This window comes from Arvicanthis niloticus, chromosome X, assembly GCF_011762505.2.
Source record: "Arvicanthis niloticus isolate mArvNil1 chromosome X, mArvNil1.pat.X, whole genome shotgun sequence".
In the NCBI taxonomy this organism is placed as follows: Eukaryota; Metazoa; Chordata; class Mammalia; order Rodentia; family Muridae; genus Arvicanthis; species Arvicanthis niloticus.
In genome coordinates this window covers 10,426,158-10,440,749 of record NC_047679.1, presented here as the reverse complement: position 1 = coordinate 10,440,749, position 14,592 = coordinate 10,426,158, and the positions used below count along the sequence as shown (strand labels likewise).

Below are 14,592 nucleotides of genomic sequence, written 5' to 3'. Positions count from 1 at the left end.
AAACAAAAAACAAAACAACAACAACAAAAAAGAAGACATAAAAATTTATATCTAGTAAATAAGTGTCACTATTACGTGTTTGTCTCAACTGAAAGTGTAACCCGTATGTTGTGTATGTTAGTAATTTTTCAAATGCCTTTATCTTTGTAATGTCTATGAAGCTATTAGATTGTAAAATAGGCTCTTGGTGAAAATCAATCATCTCAAGCATCAGGGTAACTTACCACAAAGGTAAGTCATTTCTGTGTTTCAAAGAATTCTCTGAAAGACATGGGGTGAGAAAACTTGAAGTGGTTCCAGAAAGAATGTTGTTCCATTTCATCCTATTAGATTAAGAGTGGAAGGAACTCCCTGGCTTGTCACCTCACCTTGCAAAACACAGGACACACTAGAGATTGGCTATCATGCCAGTTGATTCTAGTTATCACAGTTGATTCTAGTTATTTACTTCTGCTACAAACACAAGTTACAAAAATGTCTCAAGTCCATAGTGGATTGCTGACCTGTAATAGGAGCAACTGTCAATATGCAGAACATGAGATTTCCACAGTCCTGATATTTAACCACTGAAGTTCAGAATCATATTAAGACAGTTGTGCCATATACAATGTCATTATCTGTAGTCATTAGATACCTGGATATGTTTCTACACATAAGTACATGTGTGTATATGTTACATCTATCCCCATATAAACTGAAGCACTATTTGAACTGTAGATAAACTTTTTGGGGGAATTAGGTCATATTCTGCTGCCTGGTACTATTTGTGTGTATGCTGGCTTATGGAGCTGTATGAACCAATGGATTCGTGTGGGTTTGGATGCATGTTGTATGTGTGATCCTGTTTTGGAAAAAGAGGACCTCTTGTATTCATAAGATTCTCAAAAAATCTTACCAAAAAAGGGAGAGAACCATCTTTTTATATTTTATGGCTCTTTGTATGTTTACAATCATCAACATGAGCTGGGACAAAATAATTTTTGTAAAATATGTACCTTGTTTGGCTTACTGTCCCATTTTCATACCCTCGGATTTCAACATATAAAACTGGCTTCAATTGCTTTTCTGTGAGAAGAGTGTTTGGGGTAAAACTTAATTAGACTCCAGAAGTTCTTTCTTGAGGTGGGCAAGAACATTTTGAAAAGCCATAAGGAAGATCCTATCCACAGAATGGTCTCCTTTTTGAAAGGATAGTGACATCTGCTTCACCATCTCATTTTAAATGCATTTTGCATGGACTCCATAGGCTACAGATAATAACCATCCAAAGTTAGGGCATAGGATGCATAGATGTGTTGTATCTGTTATATTTTTAGGAGCTTTAGAAACAACTGGACCTACCTTTTGAAGTTGTCATAGAATAATTATAGCTTTGTGCTGATCACTGTGAAAAGGTCACTCTTTGTATATCAGATCTAAAAAAAAATGGTCATGTTTGTGTGTGGTCATTCTGTAAGTACCACCTCAGTAAATTTGAAACAAAAATACACCCGTTTTTTGGGCTGTTAAACCTATCATTGAAACTTTATTCTCCTGAAAGAAAAGCACTGTTGATTTGGAAAGGTCCTCTTCTGTCGTATTCTCCCAAGAGAGGGAGGAAAGACACTTACATTTTCAATAGGAAAGTACATCATGTCATTTGGCAACATTCTTAATATTAAAGCTTGCGCCCTATTGAAGGCCACTGAGGCATTTTTAAAAGATCTATTTATTTTTATGATTTCTAATTATATGTATGGGTGTAGATACATGCGTGAGAGTGCTGGTGCCTGTTGATGTCAGAGCTGCTATACCTACCTGGAGCTGTTATAGGCAGCTCTGGGCCACTCAATGTGAATTCTGGGAATAGAAATCCAACTTGGGTCTCCAGCAAGATGGAGAGCCAAGCTCTTAACTGCTGAGCCATCCCTCCCATCTCTCACAACTGCATTTCCATCACTATCCAAGCTTTAATACTATTAACTCTGGAGGAAAGGAAAGGGAATGCTGAGTGGAGATGTTAGAGGGTAAAGGAGTCTTAACAATAAGGAGGGAGACTGCATTATACTTCAATAGCAATAGATTTTGTATAACATCACGGTTTCATGGCATGAACGAACACAGTCACATACCTTTGCTTCTACACATTATCTATATTTATTTTACCTAATCTCATGGCTGTTGTACTTCTTTTCAACTTGTAACCTGATATCTGAAGAGAATAGAAGTTTAACAATGTGAATTTCCCACTTTTTTTTCCTTCCAGGCAATTGACTATATTGTTAATAGTCTTCATGTATGATAATTCATTACACAGATAGAACAATTTACTTGGTGTGTAACGAATCCTATCTCTTCCCCCTGGCAACTTACTTCTTTAGCTTTCTTGGGGAGTTTAATCAAAGTGTTATGCAAATTGTTTTGGTTTTTGTAGAGAGTATATATCTCAGTAATCTTGGTGCAAAAAAATATGAGTTGGGGATTAATAACTAGACTGAGAAAGTTTATACAGGCTGAGGGTGTAATTCAGTAGTAGGAGACTTACCTAGCATGCATGCAGCCCTAGGTTCTAGGCCCAGAAACAAGAGGAGGGGAGGGGAGGGGAGGGGAGGGGAGGGGAGGGGAGGGGAGGGGAGGGGAGGGGAGGGGAGGGGAGGGGAGGGGAGGGGAGGGGAGGGGAGAGGAGAGGAGAGGAGAGGAGAGGAGAGGAGAGGAGAGGAGAGGAGAGGAGAGGAGAGGAGAGGAGAGGAGAGGAGAGGAGAGGAGAGGAGAGGAGAGGAGAGGGACACAATTAGAAGGAAACAAACGCCCAGAGAACCATGTTAGACATTCCAAAGCCTTGTTCTGCAGCTTTCTTGGGGGCACTGTAGGTGCCTTATATATATCACAGGGTTGCCATAGGGTTATTTGTAACATACAGGCTCTTTATTATTTAAAAAGGCTTCTATATTTTGAGTTCCTACTATGTGCACAGAAAATTAAGCTCAGTTAATATTAAAAACAACCACATGTCATAATATGTCTATGCAGTGCTTAAGGTCCAGCTCACTAGATGGGTAAATTCCAAGTATATACATTTTTATATTCTACAACTAATTCTGACTGTGGTGTTTGCACCTCAGAAGTTTCTGAATTTACCCCCAGAAGGATGGCTACTGTGGCCTAGAAGCGCCTTTTTTTTTTTTTTTTTTTTTTTTTTTTTTTTTTTTTTTTTTAAACGAATGACCTCAAGATCAGTAGCTGCAAGACTTGGGACTATTCTGTAGTCAGATCGCAAGTTCGGGACAAGCTGCCACAAGAATGCCTGTGCAGTGAGAATAAGGTAGTGGCTGTGCATATCTTGCTTCCACTCCATAAAAGGGGTTGGTCATATTGTTTTTAGTGCCAGAAAAGACAAAAACTGAAGTAGTTCCTACATGGACTTTGCCCATGGTCATAAGTCCCTGATTGGAAGTGCAATATCCCTCTCCCCCTTTTACTTTGGAAATTGAAAGTATTAATGAATTGGGACTTTAGGGTCTGGCATATAGACATAGATGTTTCAAAAGGACCCCAGTACATTCCCTCTTCTCATGCTTCCAGAAATGATGAGTATTACAAAAGAACGGAGATGGGGAGGAACACCTGAGTGTGTTTATATGTAAACAGAATTCCTACATATAGAATAGTGCAGTTCTGCCGAATTTTTCTTCATATTTTTGTGTGTTATATATTCCTCGATGTATAATCTTGCATTGTGTGTCAAGTAGTTGTGACTTAGCAATCAGTTAAAAGACACAAACTCTATGTGTGTCTACTGTCTTCGCAAATGTCCCTATACAACACATTTTAATGGGATGTCTGATACCATCCCCTGATGTTTTAATATCTATATGTAAGTGGCAATTATGAGTAAAATACATTGTGCCACTGAATTTGGTTCAAGTTGAATGTAGTAATATTTATATGTGGATATATTCATAGAAGCAGATTGATTCAAATAATCGGTCTTGTCTCCATCTGTTAGGACTTTAGTATTTTAATAGGGGTGTCTTCTGAAGACTGTAGCAGCAGTAGACTCCTTTTGCTCTTGAAAATTAAGCATAATTTGTATTATACAGGTGTTTCATAAGTAAGAATGGAGTACTCTTAGTGCAATAGAGTGGACTCAGAATCTTGTATAGGACAATCCAGTCTCAAATAATGTAAGAGCTTCTCCAAACCAGAAACTTCTTGGAAAGCTCTCGGAAGACAAGTCTGAACTTTAATTTCTTAGATGTAGTGGGACTAAACAGAATTTTTTAAATGGATTTTGTAGACTTCAGTGAAACCTGTTGAAAAGCCATATATAAGTGGGAAATGGTCAAGCATTATATACTGGAGTGAATAGAATCTACATCACCAAAGTGGTTTTCATTTCTGCACACTTAACACTACGTATAAAAATAGGATTGTATCATTATTGAGTTAAAGAGCTCATTTTCCTAATGGTGGGTTTCATAAGCAGCAAACCAGTGCAATTCCACAATCTTTTGGGGACAGTACCAAATAGTAAAGTGACACCATAGTATAACAGCTTACTCCCAGTTGTACCCAAGAGTAACCAAGCACCAGAGTTTTATGAACTATTGAAATGAGCATTCTTAATCAGGTTGAGCTCTTTGCTGTATTTCTCCGCATAATTACAAGTAAAACAAAAAATTATAAAAAAGAAAGCAAATAATAGGAATTAGTTATGAGTACTTTGAAAATCCTTTTAATTTTTACTAACATCAAATTCAACACATTACCTGTTGGAGCTAACAAGAATTTTGAGATACTCGCACACCAGTTGAGAGGCATTGTAAAAATGCTTTTTTTTTTTTCTTTCCAAAATCAAGTTCTTTAACTTCTTGCTAATTATTCTGTTTCCTTAGGGGTACTTTGAAGTGTTTGAAAGATATATCAGTAGCAGTTACTCCTAAACTTAGTGCAGAATATTTTGTTAAGCATTTTACTATATTAGAACATGTCCTACTATGGTATTTTATAAAACCAAATTCTCAAGCATTCTGGCATTTTATATATGGTTATACCCAAACATCACTTCCTGTCAGTCTATTATTAATTATATGCATATTTTTGGAAAAAATACTGGGTGTTTTGGTCCTAATGAGGAAGTATATTGCAATATATGACACTGATTGTTTTTTAATGAAAATCTACTTAAGTGTTGGGCAGGGAAACTAAGCTGTGATTGTATACGTTTTTCTCAAGGATAAAACAGCAAGTGACAATTCGAAAAGACACGGCCTTTGTGATAAGTTAATGTGCAGACCATGATCAGAAAGGATCAACTTATAAATGCTCATCAGAGTTTAGCTTCTGTTATCTGTTGTTCCAAGGGCAGGAAGGACAGTTGTCAGTTGAATTTGCTTCAGCTTCACAGAGTGGATTGCTAACAATCCACTGCATGGTGTAATGAAATCTCTTCAGAAGCAAAACAGACTCGGAAACTTAGTGATGCACCTGCTTATTTTTTACCTGCTGTTACAATACCCCCAAACCCTGTGATCTTTCCAGTGTGTTTTCTGTAGTAGTTTTGTACTGTAGAAAATAATCTGCCATAAAGTGGACTTTATTGTGTTGCAAGTGATGTCTCTGGCTTACTGCCCTCCTGCTCCACACAGTTGGTCCACTTAATAATGTAAAACCTGTGATAATCTTTTGCCTTAAAGTCAGATGCTAGATGATTTCTGTGTTCTAATTAGTAATTCTTAGCTTCACGGTTAATTTTCCTTTAAAGCTAACTACAGTGTCAAATAAAATATTACACAAATACTCGGTGGAGTGCTGCTGTCCCTTCTGTTTGTGACTGTGTGTATCTGGATCCAGGACATGCTGGCCTGCTGGGCTCTATAAATAGGCCTTCGTAATCCTTTTGGAGAAAGGGCCTGGTATTTCTCAGGCCTTGGCTGAATTCTCCCCCTCAACCCTTATAAATAGATTTCCCGATGTTACTCTACCAACCAAGGAAAACAGCCCAACTCAGCCTCTTCCTTTCGGGTTACTCTTGCCTTGCTATCTTCGGAGTCTTCACAGTTTATTTGTATCTCTATCATTTTGCAAAGTAGAAAAATGCCCAAGATGCCTGAAAATGAAAATCACTCAATTTCTTCATGGAAAATGCCCTTAGAAGGTGTGAGAGTGTGTGTATGTGGTGGGGTGGGGGTGAGGGGCGGGGCCAGGGGTGAGTCCATCTTCATGTCCAGAAGTTTTTCAAATGTTTAGTAAATGTCCACGGGGCCCGCATAGATCAAAATCCCAGCAGTGAGGTAGGGAACTGAACACAAAGTCCATCTCCTAGTGAAGAAGGCATTTGTGATTGAGACATGCTTGCAAGGGAGAATTCTGTTTGTTTGTTTATTATTATTATTATTATTATTATTATTATTATTACTATTACTATTACTATTCCAATTGAGTTTATCAGTCAGGAGTAGTGGGCCAACTCAAAACGGACTCTGTTTTTGTTTACACTTTTTGTTTCGTTTTTGTTGGCTTTGACATTTCTTACCGTTTGCCTTTTTAGGTGTTTTTTGCTGTTGTTTTTTGAGACAGAGCATGAAGTTTGGTGGGTAGGAAGGCGAGAAGGATCTGGGAGGAGTGGGATAGGGGAAAGAATATATTCAGAATATATTGTATTAAAACCTTTTAAATAAACAGTGAGTGAAAAAATTGTGTTAGTCAGAGGGTTGGCACGTCAACAGAGGTGTGCGCTGGGCTAGAAAACTGTTTCCTTATTAGGCTCTGGTCTTTGACCTGTCTGGAGTTAGTCATAGTAATACAGCAATATATTCTATAAGTAGTTTTATTTGGGAGAGAAAACTTTGCCTCCCACAACTCCTTTGATGCTCCTTTCCAGTCTGGACTAGAAAGACAGAGGACATGTTCAAGAAGTTTCAGTGAAAGGTTAACCACAGTTCCCAGTATGTTGAGTGCATGACAATACATTTGCTCTTTGAAAAGCATCTCGGTGGCTCTGGCTATTTTGGAACAGCAGGACAAGCTGAACTTTTTCATCAGGCTTTTCTTCCGCCCAGTAAACACTCAGTGGATCCGGAGCTCAGACTCCCCCCACCCCCAGTTCTGGTTTCTACTGGTTGCTGTTTATTGAATTGACTGCCACCGGGCTCCCAACACGGCCCCGGAACCAAACGGACTCTAGGACCCAGAGGCTGCAGTTCGGTTGGCGGCTTCCTAGGAGACTTTGCACCAGCGGGCGGAGGGCCCGGGGCCGGGGCCGGGGCATCCAAAGCTGCGGGTTCGCGGCCCGCCCGGAACAGTCTCTGAGGCGACACCCGCGAGCGGTGTGGCGCGCGCCGGCGGCTGCGCACGGTGCGCGTGGGCGTGTCCGAGCGGGGCCACGCTGCCCGCCCCGCCCCTCTGTTTCGGTTGCCCCCAGGCCGGGCTGCCGCGCGCGCCGGGGCCCGCGTGCCCTCAGCCCGCTGTGCCGCCGCGCGCGAGCCGCCCGGGCAACCGCCACCGCTGCCTCCGTCGCCGCCGCCACCACCACCCGCCCGCCGCCGGCCGGGCGAGTCCCTGAGGCGCGGAGATGAAATTCCCGGCCTCGGTGTTAGCGTCCGTGTTCCTGTTCGTGGCGGAGACGGCGGCGGCGCTCTACCTGAGCAGCACCTACCGCTCCGGAGGGGACCGCATGTGGCAGGTGCTGACGCTGCTCTTCTCCTTGATGCCCTGCGCCCTGGTGCAATTCACGCTCCTCTTCGTCCACCGCGACCTCAGCCGCGATCGCCCACTGTCGCTGCTCATGCACCTGCTCCAGCTTGGGCCCCTGTACAGGTACGTGTCGAACCCACAGGCGACCGTTAGGCCCCTGTCCCCTGGCTGCCCCCATCCTCTCCTGTCTCAGCTGAAGGAGGGGCCTTGCCTGAAAGGGACAGACAGGTGGCTCAAACCAGGGCTGACCCGCCCTGCCTTCCCAAGCCTCACCATTCCAATCTTGGAAATGAGACTGGATCCTAGCGTGTCACTAAAACTGAGATGCTCCGGATTTCGGGAGCCATCATATACATATACATATACATATACATCATATACTGTTTACTTCAGTTTGACCCAAGAGAGTAGCAGTTTTTGCCCTTTTTTGGGTCTCCTGAAAATATGTGGCTTTCTCCGTGGTCAAGTGGACTTCCGTAGGATTGGCTTGGGTGGTCGTGGTACAAACGTTTGGAAGTTACTCTAAGCGCCGTTCAAGTCAGAGCCCTTGTGGGTCGTTTAATTTAGTTTATTAAGCATGTGGCACTTAACGGTACGAGACACTATTCTAAGTGTTTTGTGATAATTTACTTAGTTCATCTACTGAAGTCTAGAAGTCCATGTACTCCACTTTTCTCTTGGTGTGACAAAAGTTGTCTAGAGTGAAGACACATACCAGAGATGTCTGCTGATTGTGCCCGGTTTTAAACATAGTCATGAAATCTGGTACACAAGGTGTCTTGAAGTCAGGAACGTGCTTTGTAAGAAAAACTGTCAATACCATTTCTGGAAAAAAATATTTTTGTTGTTATTGCTGTTTGTGGTGCTGTGGATGGAATCCGGGTCCCAGTACAGGCTAGGTAAATGCTCTACTACCACGCTCCATCCGTAGCCCTGGGAATTAATCTTCATAAACGCAAAGCAAGGAGAAATCCACACTGATGAAACAGGCTTGACCTTAATCTCGGAACACAAAGGGGGTTTAAATGTATTGCTTTCATATTTTTCATCTTATTATAGGAAAAGCAAAAGTAAAAGTTTATATTCAGATTTAAAAAAAAACATTCACAGTACTCAAACTTTTGATGCCATTTTAAACACAACCTTTCTAGCTTACTGTTCTGACTTGCTTGCTGTTCAACAGTTATGGCAAACTTGGTAAACAGGTTTCCCATTCTTGAAGAGCCAGGGAATCCTAGAAAGGATGCTGACAATAGTGAGAAGGAACTGCTGCAGAAGGCCTGACACTCAGGGGACAATCAGAAAACAAGGGCTGAGGGCTACTTACGAAGCCTTGTAATTAATTAGCTGGTAGAGAACCCTTGACCTTAGTGGAGCCCTGTGATCCTGCTAGTGTCCCTGCTCAGTAAGGGATTTGACAAGGCACTCATCATTCACTGTCATCTGTGGGAAGGAAACTCAATTTGGGTGGGGTGACTTGGGGAACTGAGAATTCTCAAAAGTTCCTTGTGCTAAGTGGTTTGGTTCATACCTCCATGCCTTAGCTGATTGACGCCTTCCTTTGTATGTTTATTATTTTGGTGCTTGAGGTTGGGCCTGGGCCTTGCGTACCTCCACTGGCTACAGGCTCCCTCAGTTTCTGTCACCATTTCATACACAGGGCAAATGAGGATCTGGAACCTGTCCTAAGGCTTTCTTTCAAAATGTAATTAGGTTCATCGTGTTCCCTGTGCGCCGTAAAAGAAAGTAGAGTGTGCAGTAGTACATTTTATCAGCAGTTCCCTCTTTAAAGTTTTAAATGCTCGATCATTTGTGGGCAACATTAAACAACCAAAATAACCAGGTAAGTAAGCATCCTCTATCACTGCTGTCATTAGAAGCGTCTCTTAACGTTAAGAGTCGCTCAAAACAAAGTTAATAGAATATTACATGTAAAAACAGCACAGCAGCTACAAATCAGAGTGTAGAGAAATAGGAAATATACTAAGAGGTTAAGGACAGCATTACCAAGTGGCGGACTGTGACTGTAGCTTTTTCTCCTAAAGTGAATAAATACAATTTTCTCCTTTATTATAAACTCTTTGGTATCCTTCAGTTATCACAGTAATTTTTTAAAAACTTCATTAAGGAAAGAAGTCTCCCATTCTAATACAGTTAATTTATGTCAAGAAAGTACAGGACCCATGGTTGTTGAACTTAACATACACAAAAATGTATTTTCAAGACCTTTAGCTTCCAAATGAAAGGGAAAACAACATTTTGGGTTTTTTTTGTTTGTTTGTTTGTTTGTTTTTTGTTTGTTTTGTTTTTTGGTTTTTTTGTTGTTGTTGTTGTTTACAGGATTCAGAAGGAACCTTGGAGGGGTTTCTTCCTACTGACTGGCTCTAATTTGAACTCTTAATTCATCAACTCTTCTGAAAGGTCAAATTATCCCCACAAACAAGAGAATCACAATGCTTCTCACTTTTATCCCTTAGCAATGGTTCTTAGTAATTTTTTAAGGTTTGGGGGGACAGTTTACTTCTATTCCAGTTAGCCAAACTTCCACTTTTAGGTAGATGCTGTTTTTGAGTTCATACAATATGATGACCCAATTAAAGTGATAGACAACAGTTGACCACATATAACACTTGCCTAAAAATATGCTTGAAGCCCTATGTATTGGGAAATGGAGGCCTACAATACCTTCCACTGATGATTGTGGGCTAAAACTATGAACTCACTTCTGCGCCTTCTTTCCTTCAGGAAGGCATAGGTAGAACTTCTTATTTCATTATTTACTATGATTTTAGTATTATGTTTAAAAGTATAGCTATAGTTTCTATGTTTTTTTCTACATAAGCCTGGGTTTAAATATGAACTTTGCATAGTGTCTTGAATTACCTTTGTTTCTAATTTGAAGGGAAAAAAAATCTTACTATAAGTTATACTAGATATTCTGGAAAAACAGAAGGGAGATTATTTTTTATCCTCCATTTCCCTTTTGTTGTTCTAGTTATGTTAACTTTTTATAAATTAATTAAGAGGAATAAATATTAATGACTGACAACTTCAAGAAATCCCTTCATTTTTATTACTAGCACAATTCAGCAAACAAAATGAGAGGTAAAACACTAGCTATATTAATAAGTAGGTTAAACAGTCTAAAATTGTTATAGACTATTTCAAAGTAATACATAGCATTTCTCTATAGGGAACTTTAATTTAAAATAATGACAGTCCACATTTGTAAAATTAAGTACACACATTATTTAATTTCATCCACAGTAAAACCCTGTGAGCTAACTGGCATGGTCTTATTTCTACAGTCCAGGAGATTAAGCAAGTGGCTTGTCAAAAGTTTCACAATGTTTTCTATTTAACCAGCATCCTTCTCTAGTACAGCTTCTCAGGGCGTGTGTCTCACATGAACATAAGGTGGCTGATTGGAAACCATAGTATTTCTTTGGAAAAAGTATTTTCATTCGGGCCCTTGGTACCTCAAGTTACTTGTGCTGTCATCAACATGCCTGGTTTCAGCTAGGGAACAAATTGCTGTTATGGTTGACAGTTGAGTTATATTATGTTTGATAATGAAACCAAGTAAAAAACAAGTTGGGTCAAATTACTAATTCTCTTCAGCAGGGATCATTATGGGGTCTACAGACAAAGTTCCTCTGGCCAAATTTTCTGTAAATAAAGCTTTATTGGGTCACAACTGTAGTCATTCCTTTATAGACCACTCCTTTTAACAGCACAGGGACAGAGTTGAGCAGAGGCCTGTAGAATCTGAAATACTTACCTGTATATACATTGCACAAAACTTCCTGAGCCAAGGAATACATGATACTGAAGAACTACCTTGACTAATTTTTATGAAAGATGCTGATCCTCTATCACTGAGCTACATGCTTAGCCCTTACCTTGGGTGATTTTAGTCAAGTAGCTCTTGCAGAGAATCAACAATGAAAATAAAGTCTCAACAAAATTGGAATAATTGGATAAGTCTTGGCAGAATTTCAAGAGAACAGTAGTAGTTTGTTTCTTAATTTTCTTAATTACTAGTAAGAAGAGGTCTTGGGATGGTTCACAAATGTATAGGATATGAAGTATAAAGCTATGTTAAGATATTCCAGGTGTGGTGGCACATACCTTTAATCTCAGCACTCAAGAGATAGGCAGATCTCTGTGAGGTTAAAGCCACCCTGGTCTACATACTGAGGTCAGGGCCAGGTAGGGGCTACATAGAGAGACCCTGTCTTAAAGGGAGGAGAAAGAGACAAATGTATCACTTAAGAAAAGCAATGGATTATGAGAAGCTCCACCTTCAGGGCTACCTGTGCCATTAATTTTGTTTTGTTTTGTTCCTGGAAACTTTTTTCATTTGGATGGTTGATCTCTGACCCTTCATTTAAAAATTCTACAAATGATCTCTGTTTTACGTAGTCCCCTCAGGCATCAATAGAATTGCATTACTCTATAAACCCTTATGTTCTTCATTCGTTTAATTCAGCAGCTGTTAGCATGCTTTACCAGTTTAGTTGTTTATGTTGGTCTTAAAAGTTCTAAAAAGTTTGACTTTTATAGCACAAGTAAAGAATATTTGTTAAAATAACAGAGAAACAGAAAATATTTGCACAGTGAAGAAAATAAGACCTTTAACTCAACTGCCTAAAGGGAATAATTCTCAATGATTTTGTTGTATATACTTGCATATATATATATATATATATATATATATATATATATATATACACACACACACACACACATATGGTTATGATTGTAAACTGTCAGGGAAAATGAGCTTGGATTTCAAGGGTTTGCTAATTCCCAGAATATATTTATCCCTATCAAGTCTAGCCAACATACTAGTTGTTTAATAAGTTAGGTATACAAATTTTATTTAATAATTGGCACTTTTGAATCAGTGTAATTCCGTTCTGTCATTCTACTGTATATATATATTGTATACATTTATATGTGTAAATTTTCTCTTATAATTTGCTCCCCTTATCAAATATGATAAACTATTTTATAAAATATAATAAATGCATATTCATTTTTATTTTAATTAGTTAAGCGTGTTGAGGATTGAACCTAGGGCCTAACACATGCTAAGGAGACTGTATTATTAAGCTTAATTATTTAATTTTAAAAATTTTGATTGATTGATTGATTGATTGTGTGCATGTACACATGTCTTGGTGCTTGTGTGGAGGTCAGAGGACAACTTGGGAGAGTCAGTCCTCTCTTCACCATGTGAGACTCAAGTATTAAACTCAAGTGCTCAGGTTTAGTTAAGCAGCAAACACCTTGACTCACCAAACCATTTCACAAACCCAAAAGTCTTCTGCTTTTCTCAGCTCTCAGTTTTAATAGTATTTGAGTGTATGTGTTTTGATATATTTAATTACTGTTACATTTTGAGGACCTCTAAAATAATCCCATTCTTTTGCTATTACAAATGATGCTGGTTTAAATTCTTTTAGTAAGATTTCTTTGTGAGCTGGTATATCAGGAACTATCATGTGAACCAAAAGTACAACATAAATAATGTTTCGATACACATTATACTTATTCTGCTTATGCCCCTGTTACTGCATCTAGAGAGTAAACCCCTCTGAAAGAACTCTTAGTAAAGTACGCTTGCTAGCATCACCTCTTTGAGAATAAATACCATGACCATGTTATTCTGTCTTCTATACTTTGCTTCTTTCAATGGTCCAACAGTATTCAGGGGTGTTCAGTGGTCAGCTAAAGCTTTACATTTTGGAGGAGATGGGATTGAATTCATGAACTAAAAAGTATTATCATTTTCTTCAGAACAAAGTAGCCTACTACACTGCCATGTCTTGATGCACTATATGAAAACATATTTGATTATATATATGTTACAAGGGAGGGAGTAGACAGACTCCTCTCACAAACCACACACCTCCCAAGAAACAAGTGAAGAAAGGTAAGAATTATGAAATCTATCCTTTGTGCTCACCAGAAAGGTTATATTTCTTTTTGTACATCAAGGGCTTTACTATTTCAAATGACAAATGTACTTAGGTTGTCATAGATACTTCCAGATGATATATAAAGTTAGCAATATTCAATAAAGCTGATGAAGCCATAAACTCTAGCAGCATTGTAAGATTGTTATGAAAATGCCTGTTTCAGGGCATAAAAGCCTTTCAGTGTTAAAACCCAAGGCTATGAGCATTCTTCTAGCTCTTGGGAAAAAAATTTGTTTTTCCCACCACTTCATTATGCAAGTTTTCAAACACACAGAAAAAAAATCTTACTGACTTACATACTCAAGGACCCACAAACTAAATTCTACAATTAACATTTTGTTTCATATATCTTTCCATCTCTCCATGCATCCACTGAATCTCTCTCTTCCTGTCTCTCCATTTGTGTATCCTTCTATGTATGTATTTGTGTATGCTTCAGAGTAAATCATAGGCATCAGCACTTTCTCTTTCCATCACTATCTATTATCTAGAGAGGAAGAGTTTAGTCACTGGTGAAGGATCTGTCCCTAAAGCAGGTTTGGAATTTCTTAAATAAGATATTTGCCAAACCTTGGGCAAGTTGGAATTTAGCTGTGGCCTGTATGGGCTTATTAGGGCTAAGAAATAGGTAATATGTTGTGGTCGTCCAGTGAAATTCTAAATGACAAGCAACTCTGTGCTGTACATGTATCCAACTTTATTCATGTTCCTGATCCCCTGCAGCCCCTTACTGTAGCCCAGGCTCATCTGCAGCTCATCTGGAATTTATCATGTAGCCCATACTGGCCTTGAACGCTTGACAATCATTCTGCTGCAGCTTCTAGACTCCAGACTCTAGAGAGTGCTGAGCCTGCATACACACACACACACACACACACACACACACACACACACACACACATTAAACTAGGGTGGTTTGTGGTGTTTGTTT

General features: G+C 39.3%; 1 protein-coding gene across 1 annotated transcript in view; it reads left to right on the top strand.

Annotated features, from left to right (window-relative positions):
- The first annotated feature begins 7,411 nt into the window (after nucleotides 1-7,411).
- The window catches only part of Xk (X-linked Kx blood group antigen, Kell and VPS13A binding protein), a 31,069-nt gene continuing 23,888 nt past the window's right edge, over nucleotides 7,412-14,592 (top strand). Inside the window, exon 1 of the mRNA XM_034486326.2 lies at nucleotides 7,412-7,797. Coding sequence (XP_034342217.1) covers nucleotides 7,553-7,797 — 245 coding nt within the window. The 5' untranslated portion in view covers nucleotides 7,412-7,552. The remainder of the gene's footprint in view (nucleotides 7,798-14,592) is intronic.